Source organism: Brachyhypopomus gauderio, chromosome 5 (assembly GCF_052324685.1).
Source record: "Brachyhypopomus gauderio isolate BG-103 chromosome 5, BGAUD_0.2, whole genome shotgun sequence".
Classification (NCBI taxonomy): domain Eukaryota; kingdom Metazoa; phylum Chordata; class Actinopteri; order Gymnotiformes; family Hypopomidae; genus Brachyhypopomus; species Brachyhypopomus gauderio.
The window spans coordinates 27,302,647-27,317,424 of NC_135215.1; the positions used below are offsets into that span (position 1 = coordinate 27,302,647).

Here is a 14,778-nt window from a genome sequence, read left to right on the forward strand (position 1 = left end):
CACCACTTTGCATTCACTCCTGATCCCCAGGAAAACACGTGATGACATCACCAGTGAGAAAAGGCCCGGCTCAGGTGTTCTTTTTCAGGCCCAGAACATGCACAATGGACTCTTTCCACTGCTGACACAAGCAGACAGCAAGGCTGAATAATTAAACGGCCCTCTCAGCAGCATCTGTTTACGCTGCTTACGGAAAAAATGACCTTCCGGCATCGGCAAAGATAGCCAGAGAGTCCTGTTACCTCTGAGCACCCAGAGAGGCAACACTACCCTTCAGCACAATCAACAACTCTGTGTGTTTGTTAGTTTGTGTGTGGGTGTGTGCGTTTGTGTGCATGGTTGGGGGGGTGGGAGGGTGGTGAGAGAGAGAGAGAGATAGAGAGAGAGACACTGGACGAGTGAACGCTGATGTGCATGTCAAGCCAAACCTCTTCTAGGACTAATGCAGCTGGTCAGCCATATTGACCAGCCCCACCACCAAACACATCCTACTAGTCATTTCTCACAAATCCATCCTGCCTGCAAGTGTCAGTTTTACTCTCGCTGCACTGGCCCAACAGAAAGACATCTCCTGCCAGAGCAGTCTCAGAACCCAGCCCGGGCCCGAGAGCGGCGTGGGGGATCAGGTCTGGTGGGCCAAGCAGCCACTATGTTCTAAACACGGTGAATATCGCCCATCGCTGACCCAGCTAAGAAACCACACGCGTCTGACGCCTCCATCTGGTCCTGTGCTGTGTAACCCGGTACGTGTTAATTGTGCTTGCTGTAGCTGCCCGCATCGGACATAAAACATTGATGCTGACCTACAAATCCAAAAATGGTCCCGCCCCTCCCTACCCAGCACGCAGCCAGAGCCCGCGGTGCTTCGGTTACGGCCAGACTCCACCCTCCGTCCCAGACGCATGGGTCCAAACTTCCAGATTTTTCCCTGTTCTGGGAAGACCCACCTCTTCCGTGAACACCGAGCTGAGCACCAACACTACAGCTATCTTCCAGCTTCGGGTGTTGTATGTATTAACTATTGGACGCCTCGGTTCTGAGAGAGTTCTAGCTGGATTCCGTTTTCGCATCCACCTGCATTAGCTCTGGATATTCCAAGATAATGACTAAGCACTTCTCTAAGTCGCTCTGGAAAAGAGCGTCTGCTAAATGCGGTAAATGCAAATGTAATAGACAGCTGTCCACTAGGTTAAGTCATTAGAAGGTGTGTGATACGTGGCGTAAGCAGGCGGTTCACCTACCATGTTAACAGCATCCTGGTCAAAAGGGTTACAGTCTATGTTTTCTGGGTAGTGGGCCAGCACTTTGGACTTGAACGTCCTTCTGAGGGGACTCTGGTCAAAGTTCTCACCTGGAGGAAGAGAAGAGCTTAAGAGAACGGCCAAGTAAACCGAACACACCCAGGTGAACACGGGGCCGGAGAGGAGTGTTCACGGGGTGAACAAGAGTGCGCGCCTATCCCACAAAACCTTACAGAAAATAGTTTTTGCATGTCTCAAATATTATGTGTAAGGAATCCTACGCAAGGCTTTGTTGAGAATGAAAATAAGCATTCTGGTTGAGATCCTGAACGATGGCTGTACGATGCAGTGTCAAGATAATATCAGATTACACAAGAATTTAACCAAAGTATGACCTATTTTTTGAGTACTTTGGATGGAACTACACTGCTCAGTGTACATACAAAATTCAGAGAGGGAGAGAAAGAGAGGAAAATCAAGGAAGTATGAACGAGAGAGAGAGAGAGAGAGAGAATGCAGAGGGGAAAAGAATCAGGTGAGTTTTTTGAGGAGTATAGGTGACCCAAAATCGCTCCAAGGATAAGCTTAAACCACACGCACACATGGCCCCCTAGCCAAAGTGCCTGAATGCAGTTATAACCCCTCCCCCCCCCAAACCTATCCTAATCTGTCCATCATAAATCATTGAACATTAGCTTACTGGTGGGGAATTGTACTTGTTCGTAATCCATTAAATAATCAATAAATAAATTGGTTGGTGATCAAATTAGCCAGAGTGGGTGGAACACCGCTCATACACTTTCTATAGCACAGCCAACTGGATTTATGCCATGTTCAGGGACTGGACCAGGGAATCACTTTACAAAAACATTATTTCATAAATATAATATTACATATATACATCATTCACTTGTAGCATCTCATTGTTGTATGCTGTGGAAGGACATTTTTGTGGTACACAGAGAGACCCAATGCCATAAAAACAGGTGCAGGATGAAGAGAGATATTAGCACAGGCAACCCAGCAAAACAAGAACAGAGAGAGCAACAGATGTGGAGGTGATGGGGTGAGATGGAGGCCCCCGTGGGGGAGAGACCCCACCCTGCAGCTGAGAAGGAAAACAGCAGAGGTGTGATGGGGCGGGCCGGCTCTGATCATGTGACCTCACGCAGACGTGGCAGGAGGTGAACAGCAGAGCCAAGCTCCTTTATTACACTGCAAGTGATAACCCAAGGTGTGTGTGTGTGTGTGTGTGTGTGTGTGTGTGTGTGTGTGTGTGTGTGTCTCAGAGTCAGGTGGGGGTGGGAGAGTGTGAGAGGGAGAGGGGGAGAGAGAGAGAAAAAGAAAGAGAGTAAAAGAGCCAGCGAGAGACAGAAATAAGAAAAACGAGTAGCCATGTCACGCTCAGAACGCTCCACATTTCTGGTTCTACAGAGGAGAGACCAGGAGAAAAAGAGGGCGAGCTGAGGAAGTCTCTGGGCAGTGGGGGGCGGGCTGGGGCAGAGGGGACAGGCAGTAGGGGCAGTAGGGGCATTACGGGGTGTTTTACCTGCGGCGACGCTCTCTGGGTCCCTGCCCTGGCGGTCCGCCTCTAGCCACTGGTACAAAGCTGAGGTGGAGCGGCACAAACAAGGACAGACAATGAAGATGGCAAATCAAACAAAGATGGAGGAGCAAGCCAAACCAAATGAAGGAACAGGGGCGGAGCCGCGGCTGTCAGCGGTGGTGCGGCCAGCACGGTGAGCTTCAGCTGGGGAGAGAGGCAGGTTAGCACCACCCGTGGAGGACGGAGGGAGCTTCCCTGGAGTCAGAGTCCAAACGTTTCAGGCTTCGGGATGGATGCTAGACGGCCTTCGTGCATAGTGTGGACCACATTTAGCAATTTTAACAAAAATGAGCACAGCTGTCCTGAATAAAGCCACACCAGACAGTGATATCCACTGTAGCTGCTAAACGCGTCCACACGTTTGTAACCCCCCCCCTTGTTCAACTCACCTTAAGACATCATTAAGTATTGCAACCTCCTTCTAAAAGTATTTGGCTTAATATATTCTCCTACTCCTAATATGCTCCTACTACCTGAATAGTATTAGGGTAATACTGCTGGCAACAGACCATAATACTGACCAGCAATGCCAATACTGGATGTACAGGCCAACTAAGCACCCTTGAAACCAATGCCACCCTTCAACAAGTTAGCAGCTAAATCATCTGGTAGGTGTGTAAGGCTAATGTCATAATGCGCATCACTGTTCAGAACTGATGTGTTCTTGCGTCAAGCCATGTGCAGGATAGCGCGCTATTCAGACAGAGAAACTGCACAAGGCCTTCTGGGTAGTCTTTGTCCATCACTGGCAGCCTTACATAACACACGAGCCACAGTTACACAGAGTGGGTTTGTCTCAAGAAAACTCAACTCATACAGCACAGAGCAGCATTACACACACTTAATCATTGGGATGCCATTGGCTTAAAGATCAGCCAGCTGTGCGCAAATGAGCTCGCGTGTGTGTGTGTGTGTGTGTGTGTGCGCATTTTCACAAAACACATCAACGCTGCGAATGTGCACTTGGAGAAACTGGCGTCTCTCCCTGCGTCTTTGAATGGGAGCGGTTTAGATGTTCCGATCACAGGTGTGAAAGGCGAGGCCGGGTCCAGCACTGTTTAAGGGGTGCAGATCCATTCACACTGGGCCCACAGCTACCTCACCTCCACGCACACACACACTCGGCGTGGACGCGAGCGTTCGACAGGGCCGTGCTGACATTCCACACGTGCCGTGTTGGTGTTCCTGGCCTTATCTGATCTACACAGTACACAGGGCAATATCAGAGCACTGGGTCACTCTGGATTTCTGGTAGAAGCTAAATAAAGCCAAATCAGAGTTGAAATATTTTCTAGATGGACACAAGTAGCACAAGGAAGAAAAAGCACACATAATACATGATTCAAATGCCAATTCAGGGAGTTTTAAAGCAGTCTGGGAGTATAAGAACAGTCTTATCTGAGGACACAGGTTACCTGATGACGTGGAGCTCACTCATAGAACAAAGTCGACATGACTAAACAAGTTCACACACACACACACACACACACACACACACAGCTAGTCCTTTGACCCTTTTGCTGAGTCACACAAAACCATGATACCAAGTACCCCAGACCTACACTAGCTTTAAAATACATCTGCAATAACTACAAGTTAAATAAACTGCTAGAACCAGTCTAGTTAAACATACATGTCATACATTATTACTCAAATAAAAAATTTAACTGCTCCATTTATCTTCAGGCCATTAAAGTTTATTATGATTCTGAAAGACACTAAAGACGTTTCCATTCTCCAAGGAAAACCATGCTCTGTAAACGCACAGCGAGATGCTCCTGATGGTAAGAGATGCAATCACGTGTAGCGAGTGTGTGTCTGCATCATCAGAACCCCCCCCCCCCCCACAAACATCTCCATCAGGGTTCGGTTTCCAACACTCTCACACTGGCTCCAGGCCGACACGTTCACCGTGGCCATAAACACAACACTGATCTCTCTCGCAGGCACCAGCGAGCAGACGGCGGGGTGTCACTGTACCAACGGCTGTCAAGCATCGCCTCCCAAAACAAATTAGACGAGACGACCATTTTCCGCAATGGTGATATTTTTAACAGCCTAGACCTGATGAGGCGTTACAAAAGTGTGGCGGTTTCTGAGGACCGAAAGTTAAATGTAGTTTCACATATTACACGTCAATCTGTTATTTAAACTACATGATAAGATTCTTCAAAGAAAATGAAAACAGCTAAATAAAACAACCCTGAGAAAAACAAAGAAAACAAGAGGTGAGCAGAGACAGGTTTTCAAGCGCAGGACTGAAAAATTGGACATTTTCCAATTGAAAGCATGTCGCTCCTAAGTAAAGCAGGCCATCAGAATTAATATAAATAGCCCAACATGGACCCAAGAAATACTAGAATGATCATGATGAAAGACCCTGAACCCAAACTGAACTTGAGGGCGGTGAATACGAGAAGCACTAAATCACACCATGACGCTACAACAAGAAGAATGACTCCCTGGATGTCTCTCTCACACACACACACACACACACACACACACACACACACACACACACACACACACACACACACACACACACACACACCTCAATCGACTGTATGGTTGAGGTTATGTAAGCAGATTTACTCAGTGACATTGTCAGCTAGGTTGCTGTCACCAGTGTCCGCACACACACACTAGTGCTCGAGCGATATGAGCACACCAGCAGCTGATTCCAACGCCGTCGCACATATTTACAGTAGGGAGTCTGAAGGCCAGTGTATAACCCTGATGTGCTGTTGGGGGGGTTTTTCACATATCATGCCAATATCATGTTCTTGTTGGGGATTTTTGGATCTTATAAAATACAATTTAATAATAGTACCAACAAAAAGGAGGTGCAAAATAGCTGAACATAAATGAACCTTTAACACTGTTCGCATCTACATTCTCCAGCTGCTTACATCATCCACCCTGTGACCACGCCAGAGGGGGGGTGAAATCTAAAATCTGTGCCGATGCTCTCAAAACTGCATTTAAATCAGCTACAGATGAATCGTTTGACCATGAAGTTCACGAACACACGCGTACCAGCATGTGCACACAAACTCAGGCCTTGTCCACCCTGAATAAAGAAAACAGTACTCATAAATAAGTCAGTCATGTGAAACAGTCTCTCTCCAACCGTCTTTTCCTCTAGGATTCTTTCCTCCCTCAGAATGTAGCAGTGACGCTAAAAAGACCAACAAACAAACAAAAAACTGGCTACATATACACAACAGAAAGATACATACAATACCAAATAGTCTATATCGATGAAATACTGAAATGTTGCTCTAGAATACTGCTGGATACCTTTCATTTAAAAACGTATGTGGATCTGTCCTGGGGGTGAAACTTAGATTGTTGGAGAATTACATGCATGGATATGATGGATAACTATAAATTATATTTAAAACACACACAAACACACACACACACACACACACACACACACACACACACACACACACACACACACACACACACACACACACACACACACACACGACTAAAGCATTTTTCCTTCTATTGCCCTACTGCATGTCTCTGTGAGTAATATCTATCCAGATCTCAAACTAAGTGTGAAATGGGGAAATAGGGTCCTGTGACCCCTTGGTCATCACCTGCTTGCATCTCACCTGTTTCAGTACACCTGCCTCGCTCAATAAATCAAACTTACTCTATAGCATTTGCATTTTTTCCCCCTCATAACCGAATGCAACTGTAATTCCACATCAACTCAATATTGACTTTTCAGTTCTTCCCCTTTTTCTGCAGTAAATCACCAGTCCAGCCACTACGCAGCCCACACACACCAGGAACTCATCAGACCTAAAGGGCTCCCCATATCTCTCTCTCCCCTCTACCTCTGCTTTACACCAACAGAAATGTTACCTAATTACAATAAGAGCACTACTCCACTACTCCCTGGTCCACCTTAAAAACACAGCAGTCCACCTTAAAACTCGGCAGGCTAATGACAAAGTCAGCAGCGTTTGTACTTTTTCAAGTAGTCTGTACTAAATACTTAATGCTAAAGCCATAGAGTAATTAACTTGGGAGGGATTTAGGGACATGCTTTACTGGTTCAATGATTCTTTGGGCTCGGTTTCTGTCAGGGTTCTGCTGCTCTCTCCTTTCCCCGATCCTGAACCACCTTCACTTCTTGGCCAGACATGAAACCAGGTTTGTTTTTTAAAAGAATAAACTAATACATAAATCAGCGATCATACATCTAGTGTCAAGATGCTTTACTGACTCAAACATTCTTACTGGGAGACCGAGGCCGAACCCGTGACCCACAACACTACACCACATCATCATCATCATCATCATCATCAGATTTGCGAGAGTCTACGGACACTTGGTCTGGAACATAATCATTGTTGTTAAGAAAACTCCACATAAAAAAAAGATGGAAAACTCTTTAGGCGTGTATGAACCGTGCTCAAAATACTCCTGATTTCTAAACCTGGTTTTTTTTTGCGGATATTGACTCAATTCTGTTACATTGCATTAGATCTGTATTACCCCCGGTGCAAAAATGACCCAAGATGAACCAGAACTATGCAATTATATGAATGTTACATCCATCCATATAGCAAGGGATGCATGCTTTTATTGCTAAAATCTTCCGATACTGCCCCATGGCATTATCCAGTGCCCCTACCCAACACAAATGAGGCAGAATTTTAAATATTACCAAACTCCTGAGGCTGCTCGAAAAAGTTTACGAAATACAGAACCTGAAAGCAAATACAGGTTAGGTAAACTCCTCACCACAATCACAGATTTCATGAGAGAGTAGGGGGGTCGTTTCCACCATCACCAGACGCAAGCGCTCTCCCATCAATACAGACGCCATGTTGGACCAGCTGACCAGGCACAGCCCCTCCCCCAGACCCAGGAAGTCCCAGCAGCGAGTAAAGTCAATCAGAGGCCTTGGAGGTGTGAGCATATTACCATAGGCATTGTGCTGGTGCCCCAGCCAGGGCTCTCGGACAGATGGCCAGGAATTCATCGCTCCAGTGTTCCCTTTATACCTTTATACCCTCTTCAGTAGCTCAGTCTCCTGCCACAATACACACTATACAACGTCATTAAAACGACACAACTGGCCTTGCTGATTATGCCAGTCTCGACAGAAGGTTTTTTGGGAACGTCAATGCCATGTTTTCATGGCACGGATTGGTGAAAGCGGTGTGGATTGCTAAAATCCTTGCAAGGCTGCTTTAAACCCTAGCTCGTTAGTGAACAGAACTGCCTGCAAAAAGGGGCACCTGCGTTTTCTGAACAGCCTCGACCACCCTGAAACCCTGACGCCAACCATCAACTTCATTTCAAGAGATACCGCTGGAAAAGTAGTGACTTAATTCACTCAAAACAACCTGCACACGACCAGACTGGCAAAATAAGCTGCCGATGATGATGAGGGGGAGGAAGGGGCGATACAGCTCATGTAGTGGAGGTCATTCAGGTGAGACTAACAGAAGATAAGTGAAGGTGTGAAAGGTCGAGACAGTGAGACGGTGGCAGGACGTTAATCAACAAATACATCAATCAATACAAAAAAATACATATATATAATAATCAATAAATCCACACAACCCGACCTGCATCAGTTTTCAAGAGGAGCTGAAGCCACAAGAGACGTTAGACGCTGAAAAAAAACTGAATGGCCATCTTGGAAACACGCCACAACACAGACAGATCGTAGTACGCTGCTGTTATTCAACGGCAAGCTTGTTTTCGCCTTGTTCTTCAGGTCTGTTGTGCTCATCGCAAGTGTTTGTGTCCATTCAATGGTGTGTTGATAAAACTTACAAAGATGATGATTCATAATGATTTACCCTGATTCATATAAATCACTGGGGCCCTGAATTTGCAGGCAAGGCTGTGCTCATTAAAGCCATTTAACATACACGGTACCACATCAGCATTACTGCCAAGTAACTAGGTAACCCATGCACATCATGACGTTTGCGATCGTGTTTGCACAAGGAGCACACTGACATAAGCGTGTCAGGATCTGTACTATAGCAATCTTTAAAATCCATTTGGAAACATCAATTCCACCATGATGCAATCAAGAGGTGCCAATAGGCTGAATGTTTTATTTGCACATTAACCTCATATTTTACGCATCTACGCAATTTCCATGATACCAGTTGATCACAAAGTCCAACAGCTCCAAGTTTTCATGTGTACGTCTGAAAGACAAACCTAGCCAATGCTTCAGTGCCCGGTCCTGTTCGGTAATAACACTTATTTGAAAGAGCTGGCAAAAGAAATTCAGCATCCTCGCTGGAGAATCGTGGAGGTGCGCAGCTCTGACGTCCGGACGGGTATTTTGGTCTGATCTTCACGTCTGTTCCTTCACCCCGGGCCTGGCTGTTCAGGACGGGGCCTTTATTCCTAACAGACCAGCCGTGCGGAGCTGGAGGGAATCGGAGACAAAGACCTCACAGTGATACGGACAACAGAAATAGCTGAAGCAGCTTGGGTTACACTGCACAACGGATTCCATCACATCATGACCTCCCAGTCTCACTCCACACATCCCGGGATAAAACAAGAGAAAATGAAAAGACTGTCAAATATAGTGGTGATTGGGATGGGGGTGCAACATGGACTGTGTTCTACAAAGGACACTGGAGGCCTTGCAGTTTCATTATTTTCTTTCGGGGAAGCCGTTGTCAGTGTGATGTTCAGTGCCTGTAGGTACGACTGCTATTCTAAGGTCGGTGTGATGCTCAGTACCTACAGGTAACATAAGCAAGCAGAAAAAACTATTCCTGGGCCACTAGGACCAGGTGATTAAACCAGCCAGTCCCCATATTACAGCCTTCTGTCATGTCGGTGCTCTGTACATACTCTGACCTAGAACATACTGTGATATTGATTAACAAACAGTATATTATGCAGCCCTAAAATGTAAATCAGTACAAAAGGAGTCTAGACCAGGTCTCTAGGATACAAGGTTCCCATACAAGGAACCACTGAGGGAGGCACGAAAGAAGGAGATCGCCACTGTATCTGGGTTATTGTAGCTCACTTGTGATCGATTTCTTTTCAAGTTCAATGCACGACGTGTCAAGCTCCACGGCGTAGCGCTGGTTATTCTGGGTTCTGAAGCGCAGAGCTTGAAAGTGAAACTTGAAAACAAAACATCTGAACCCTCAGCTACACAAATGAAGAACAGATGTTCAGAGCTGTTGTGTTTCACACCTATTTAGCCACAGGCATTGAAACCTTAGTGCCACGCCGTTCACAGGCTCCATGACACTGAACACGTTTAAAGGCCAGTTCAGAACCACATGCTGCCACTGCTTGTGCTGAATCTGTGTCCGCAACATTTTCTGCTCATCAGCTCTTTAAAGTGTAGAACACAGTCTGGTGCGTAGGAAGACTATTTACTATTTATCTTTTATCTCCACACTTCAGACGCAACAGAATTAGGCCATGGGACAATTACTTCATGGATATTATTAGCCTATGGGCTAAGCAGCCTTCAGAAACTTTGCTTACTCACTTGAATATTGTCAGAAGATGCAGTTAGAACACAAAGGGCAAAATATCGGACCACCAATAATTGTTTGGAAAGAATCGGACTGACAGATAAAAGGAGAACAATATGGAGAAGCAGGACAGCACGCGGACACCCGTCGGCCGGGGCAGGAATGAGACGGGAGCGGCTTGTCCACACAGCTGGAGGGGGGAGGGAGAGAGAGAGGGGGGGGGGGGGGGGGGGGGGGGGGGCAGGCTTCCCCTGCCGACAGCGGGTTGTTATCACTGTATCGCTCCAGGGCAGGCAGATGAGAGCTCTAGTAGGTATGAAAAAAGCTAAATAAATCTAAAACCAAATCTTTAAGAAATCACAAACTGACTGTCAATGTGAGGTATTGCCAGAAACATCCCTTTTTCCGTCAGGCTACGGTGTAACAGCGTCATGTTTTGTTTGACTCACACATTTGCCTAGTCTAGTTCAGGCCTGATTGAAATCTCTAGCATTTTCCTCACACAGTTCCTAATATTCCTACAGCATTTTTTTCTGTAGTAGGCCAAAGGTAAGCACAAAGGCAGTTATGCAATTGTACTGCATTAATTACACAAATGGTTTTTTTTTAATAGCATAATATCAAATACTTCATGAATAAATAAAACATTATGACTCTACAAGCATCTGTATTAAAGGATTTAGGTTAAGTGTCTGTCCAAAAGATACATGCATATAATCTAGTCAGATTACTCTGATGACTGAGTAGAGGGGGAGCTACAGGGCGCATTCAAATTCGACCTAATCAGAACCATCGGAGCACGGAATGGATTTATAAACCAGGTTGTTGACAGTGCCAGTGATCAACTGCATCTTCACTAGGCAAATTTGTAGAGGTTTCAAAGGCTTCTAACTAAACGTAGATAATGAATTTCCACTACAAATAAAGCTATAAAAACCCCATCCTTTGAGAAATTCGGTAAATTGAGTTTATTGGTGACGTGCCTTTCAAAGACATGAAGACAACAGCACGGACAGTCTGGATTAAAGCGGACGTGTCAAGCTCGGCCAAAGTTCAGACCATCCCCAAGTAAAGCAGCCAAAATAACAGCAAAAAACGATACACGTTAAAACTGACTAGCAATATCATGTCTATAAAGACTAAAATGGAGAGGGGGGGGGGGGGGGGGGGGGGCATTCAGTCAGCGCGTCTGGAAATCCTCTGGGATTATTCTGCCATGTATTCAGTCATGCAGAAACATAGGGAGGCGATCAACAGGAAATGAGTGCCTCTGGCCTTAACAATGAGAGAGGGAAAACACAGTCCTCTGGCTTTAACAATGAGGGAGGGAACATATAGTCCTCTGCTTGGCCAGAAATACACCATAGTAAATCAAGATCCATCTCTCGCTCTCTCTCCTCACGATGAGGAGACACACACACACACACACACACACACATTTACTCAATCTCGCTGCTATGCTAAAATTGCAAATGATTGCAAATGAACCACCACGAACACAAATCACAGATGAGGACTCTGCTGTAGTCATAGCACAAATCGAACAAAGAATCTGAGACTCATTAATCTTCATCAAATAGAGATGAACTGTGTGGCAAGGGCACTTTCAACAGGTGGTAATTTAATCTGTAATACTTCAGAAGATCTGCTTCAGCATGAAAATTTAGCCTAACCATCAGACACAATCCTATAGCCTAGCTCTTTTTCAAACCACTTCTTGATATACATGTAGGCTATACATATTCTATTGAATTGAATCCTATTGGTTAAATATAAAACTATTATAATCTTACATGTCCATGTTTTTTTACATTTACATCCTGTGCAGGACAAAATAACTTGTATAGCGATGCCACTATTTGCTAGGTCATCTCATTAAAGGTTCAAACAAAAATACTACAAAACTGCCCACAGACAACTGTAGCCATCCACTGGTCTTCAAAGATCATGTAAATGAGAGGGTTTCAGACAGGCAGTCTGACGGGCAGTCTGAAAAGGCAGTATGGACCATGGCAGCACAATACACTTAAATGTTTACTGCTGCCCAGTTATATAAATAGCCAATCAGTGACTTGGTCTTTAAAACCAGGAGGAGAGAGGACAGGAGAGAGTTACTAGGCTACTAGGCTGTCAGGCCAGGGGCCATAGTGAAAATCAGCACAGCTGTTCAAGATAGATACACACCTTCACTCTTACTAAAAGAAAAGAACACAAACAAAATATGCCATCCGCTCAATTTCTCTTCTACACACAATCAAGATAAAGATTCACACTTTTCCTTGGATACAGATATATGGGTATGGCAAATCACTCTCCAATATGATGCCTACTGCATCTTGAAAAGGTGCAGGCTGCCAAATCCTGGTACTAATCTCAGGTTTGTAATCAGATTAAATAATAATCAAGGCTGATCTGGTACATTTCGTAGGTTAAATGTAACTGCACAGAAGGAGAGTAATGTAATGTCAACTGCTCTAATCAGTTTCACAGTATTACATCTACATCAAGCTAAAAACCACACACTGATCCTCATGTCTGATAATCTGGAGTCTGTTCTCTAGGCTTGTCTGTACAGTACAGGAAGACGTGTTTACAGTAAACAACAGATAAGTCTACTTTTAATGTGGCTGTTCAAAATGTGGAGACTGCACACCAATATTGAGAAATTTCATATTCAACTCGGGAACCTTCCTTTGTTTCTCAAGAGAGGCTAGACACCTTTAAACGCAATTTTTGCCTAGATAAAATACTTCCAATTGTTAATTAAGTGATCGAATAGTAAATAAGTCATAATATTCAATCTTCCCCAAGTTATTTAGCCTAAGGAAGACTTAAAATAAAATACTGTGGCTTTATTTCTCAGTGACGAGTCTCTAAGTCTCCGTGGTGGGTTTAATCGTCACTCCTGCAGCTCTGATACCGTTTAATCCCAAAACACTCCGTTACATACAGACTACTGAAATAAACAGACCGAAATAAACAGACTGAGATAAACAGACTGAGATAAACACCTTATATAAACAGCACAGGCAATGAAGGACTCTTGTAGTCAGCTATGCTAACTAGCTCCATAACTTGTGCACATTGGCCCTGGTGTATCAGAAGCGTTGTGTTTCGATATGCCCGTTTCACCCTGAAGGGCTGCGGGACGTGAGGAGGTCTCACCGGCTAACGCGTCCGGCTCCAGCCCGGTTCGGTGATCCACTCCACATATCACGAAGTAATGGGCGAAGCGGCAGGACGCCGGAGCCGACACCGCGGCGCTGGAGCTCATCCTGGCTGCGGTGGTCCGCTTTGTCCGCCTCTAAGCTCTGAGCAAAATGACACAAAACATGTCGGTGAGGCGTGTGTGGTGTGTGATGAATCTGTACACGACGACCACGAAATAACGACACACGACTGGAAATGGAGTCCTGGTGTCGGTGCTGCGTCGAAACGACTCTACCCTCAGACACAGGGATCCTAGTGTGTGAGTGTGTGTGTGTGTGTGAGAGAGAGAGAGAGAGAGAGAGAGAAAGATCCTTACTGAGAGAAAAATCCTTAGTGTGTGTGTGAGAGAGAGATCCTTAGTGAGTGTGTGTGTGTGTGTGTGCGCGTGCGTGTGTGAGTGAGAGAGAGATTCTTACTGAGAGAAAAATCCTTAGTGTGTGTGAGATCCCTAATGAGAGAGAGATCCTTAGTGAGTGTGTGTGTGTGAGAGAGAGAGATTCTTACTGAGAGAAAAATCCTTAGTGTGTGTGAGAGATCATTAATGAGAGAAAAATACTTAGTGTGTGTGAGTGAGAGAGATCCTTACTCAGAGACAGCTCTTCCCAACTGAGGGAGAGATTCTTACTGAGACCTCAGCTCAGGTTTACTGACAGCTCCGAGCCTCGACTCCACCAGGCACGCTCTCGTTACTGACGCACGCACGCGTAGACTGACGCACGTTAGCCGATGATCCCCGGAGCTCGCGGGACCTTTAAAACCATTTTTATCCAATTCGTTTGCATGTATATGAAATCTCTTGTTCATTGTTCTCAATGCAGGATATAAAGCAAAGCTCTTTCATTCAGTCATCAACTCCATCGTAAATATAGCTTTCCTGATTTACAGTTCATTGTAAGTTGCCAAGAAATAACCCTAATATGTTTTGGCCTAGTAGCATTCAAGTGAAGTCTAGGCTGCAGGTAGTCTCAAATCATGCCATTTAATCAATACGTTAATTAGAGTGTCACCATGAGCATCTTGGGAAAGGTCAGCTGACCAACAAAAAGGACAAATATAACGGCTCTCTTGTGAACCACAATTACATACCTCACTGGACAGGACCATTACAGGACCATCCTGGCTAATAATTCATAAAGTTCATTACAGCAGACACAGTTTCTTAGTAACAAAAAACCCTGGAAGCCTCATATCCACCGCAGCAGTCATAATGTAGGAC

The 14,778-nt window shown here is 45.1% G+C and overlaps 1 protein-coding gene across 6 annotated transcripts in view; it reads right to left on the reverse strand.

The window, feature by feature from the left end:
• The window catches only part of dennd5b (DENN/MADD domain containing 5B), a 35,791-nt gene extending 21,288 nt beyond the window's left edge, over positions 1–14,503 (reverse strand). Inside the window, exons 1-4 of one of the 6 annotated variants that reach the window (XM_077006811.1) lie at positions 14,149–14,503; positions 13,518–13,663; positions 2,791–2,850; positions 1,242–1,351 (exon numbers count right to left, since the gene is read on the reverse strand). In XM_077006811.1, the coding sequence (XP_076862926.1) occupies positions 1,242–1,351; positions 2,791–2,850; positions 13,518–13,626 (279 nt within the window). In that variant the 5' untranslated portion in view covers positions 13,627–13,663; positions 14,149–14,503. Of the gene's footprint in view, positions 1–1,241; positions 1,352–2,790; positions 2,851–13,517; positions 13,839–13,878; positions 13,957–14,148 lie in introns of those variants that run through there. The other 5 variants (XM_077006813.1, XM_077006812.1, XM_077006814.1 and 2 more) reach the window with 5 other exon arrangements.
• Between the last annotated feature and the right edge of the window lie 275 nt (positions 14,504–14,778).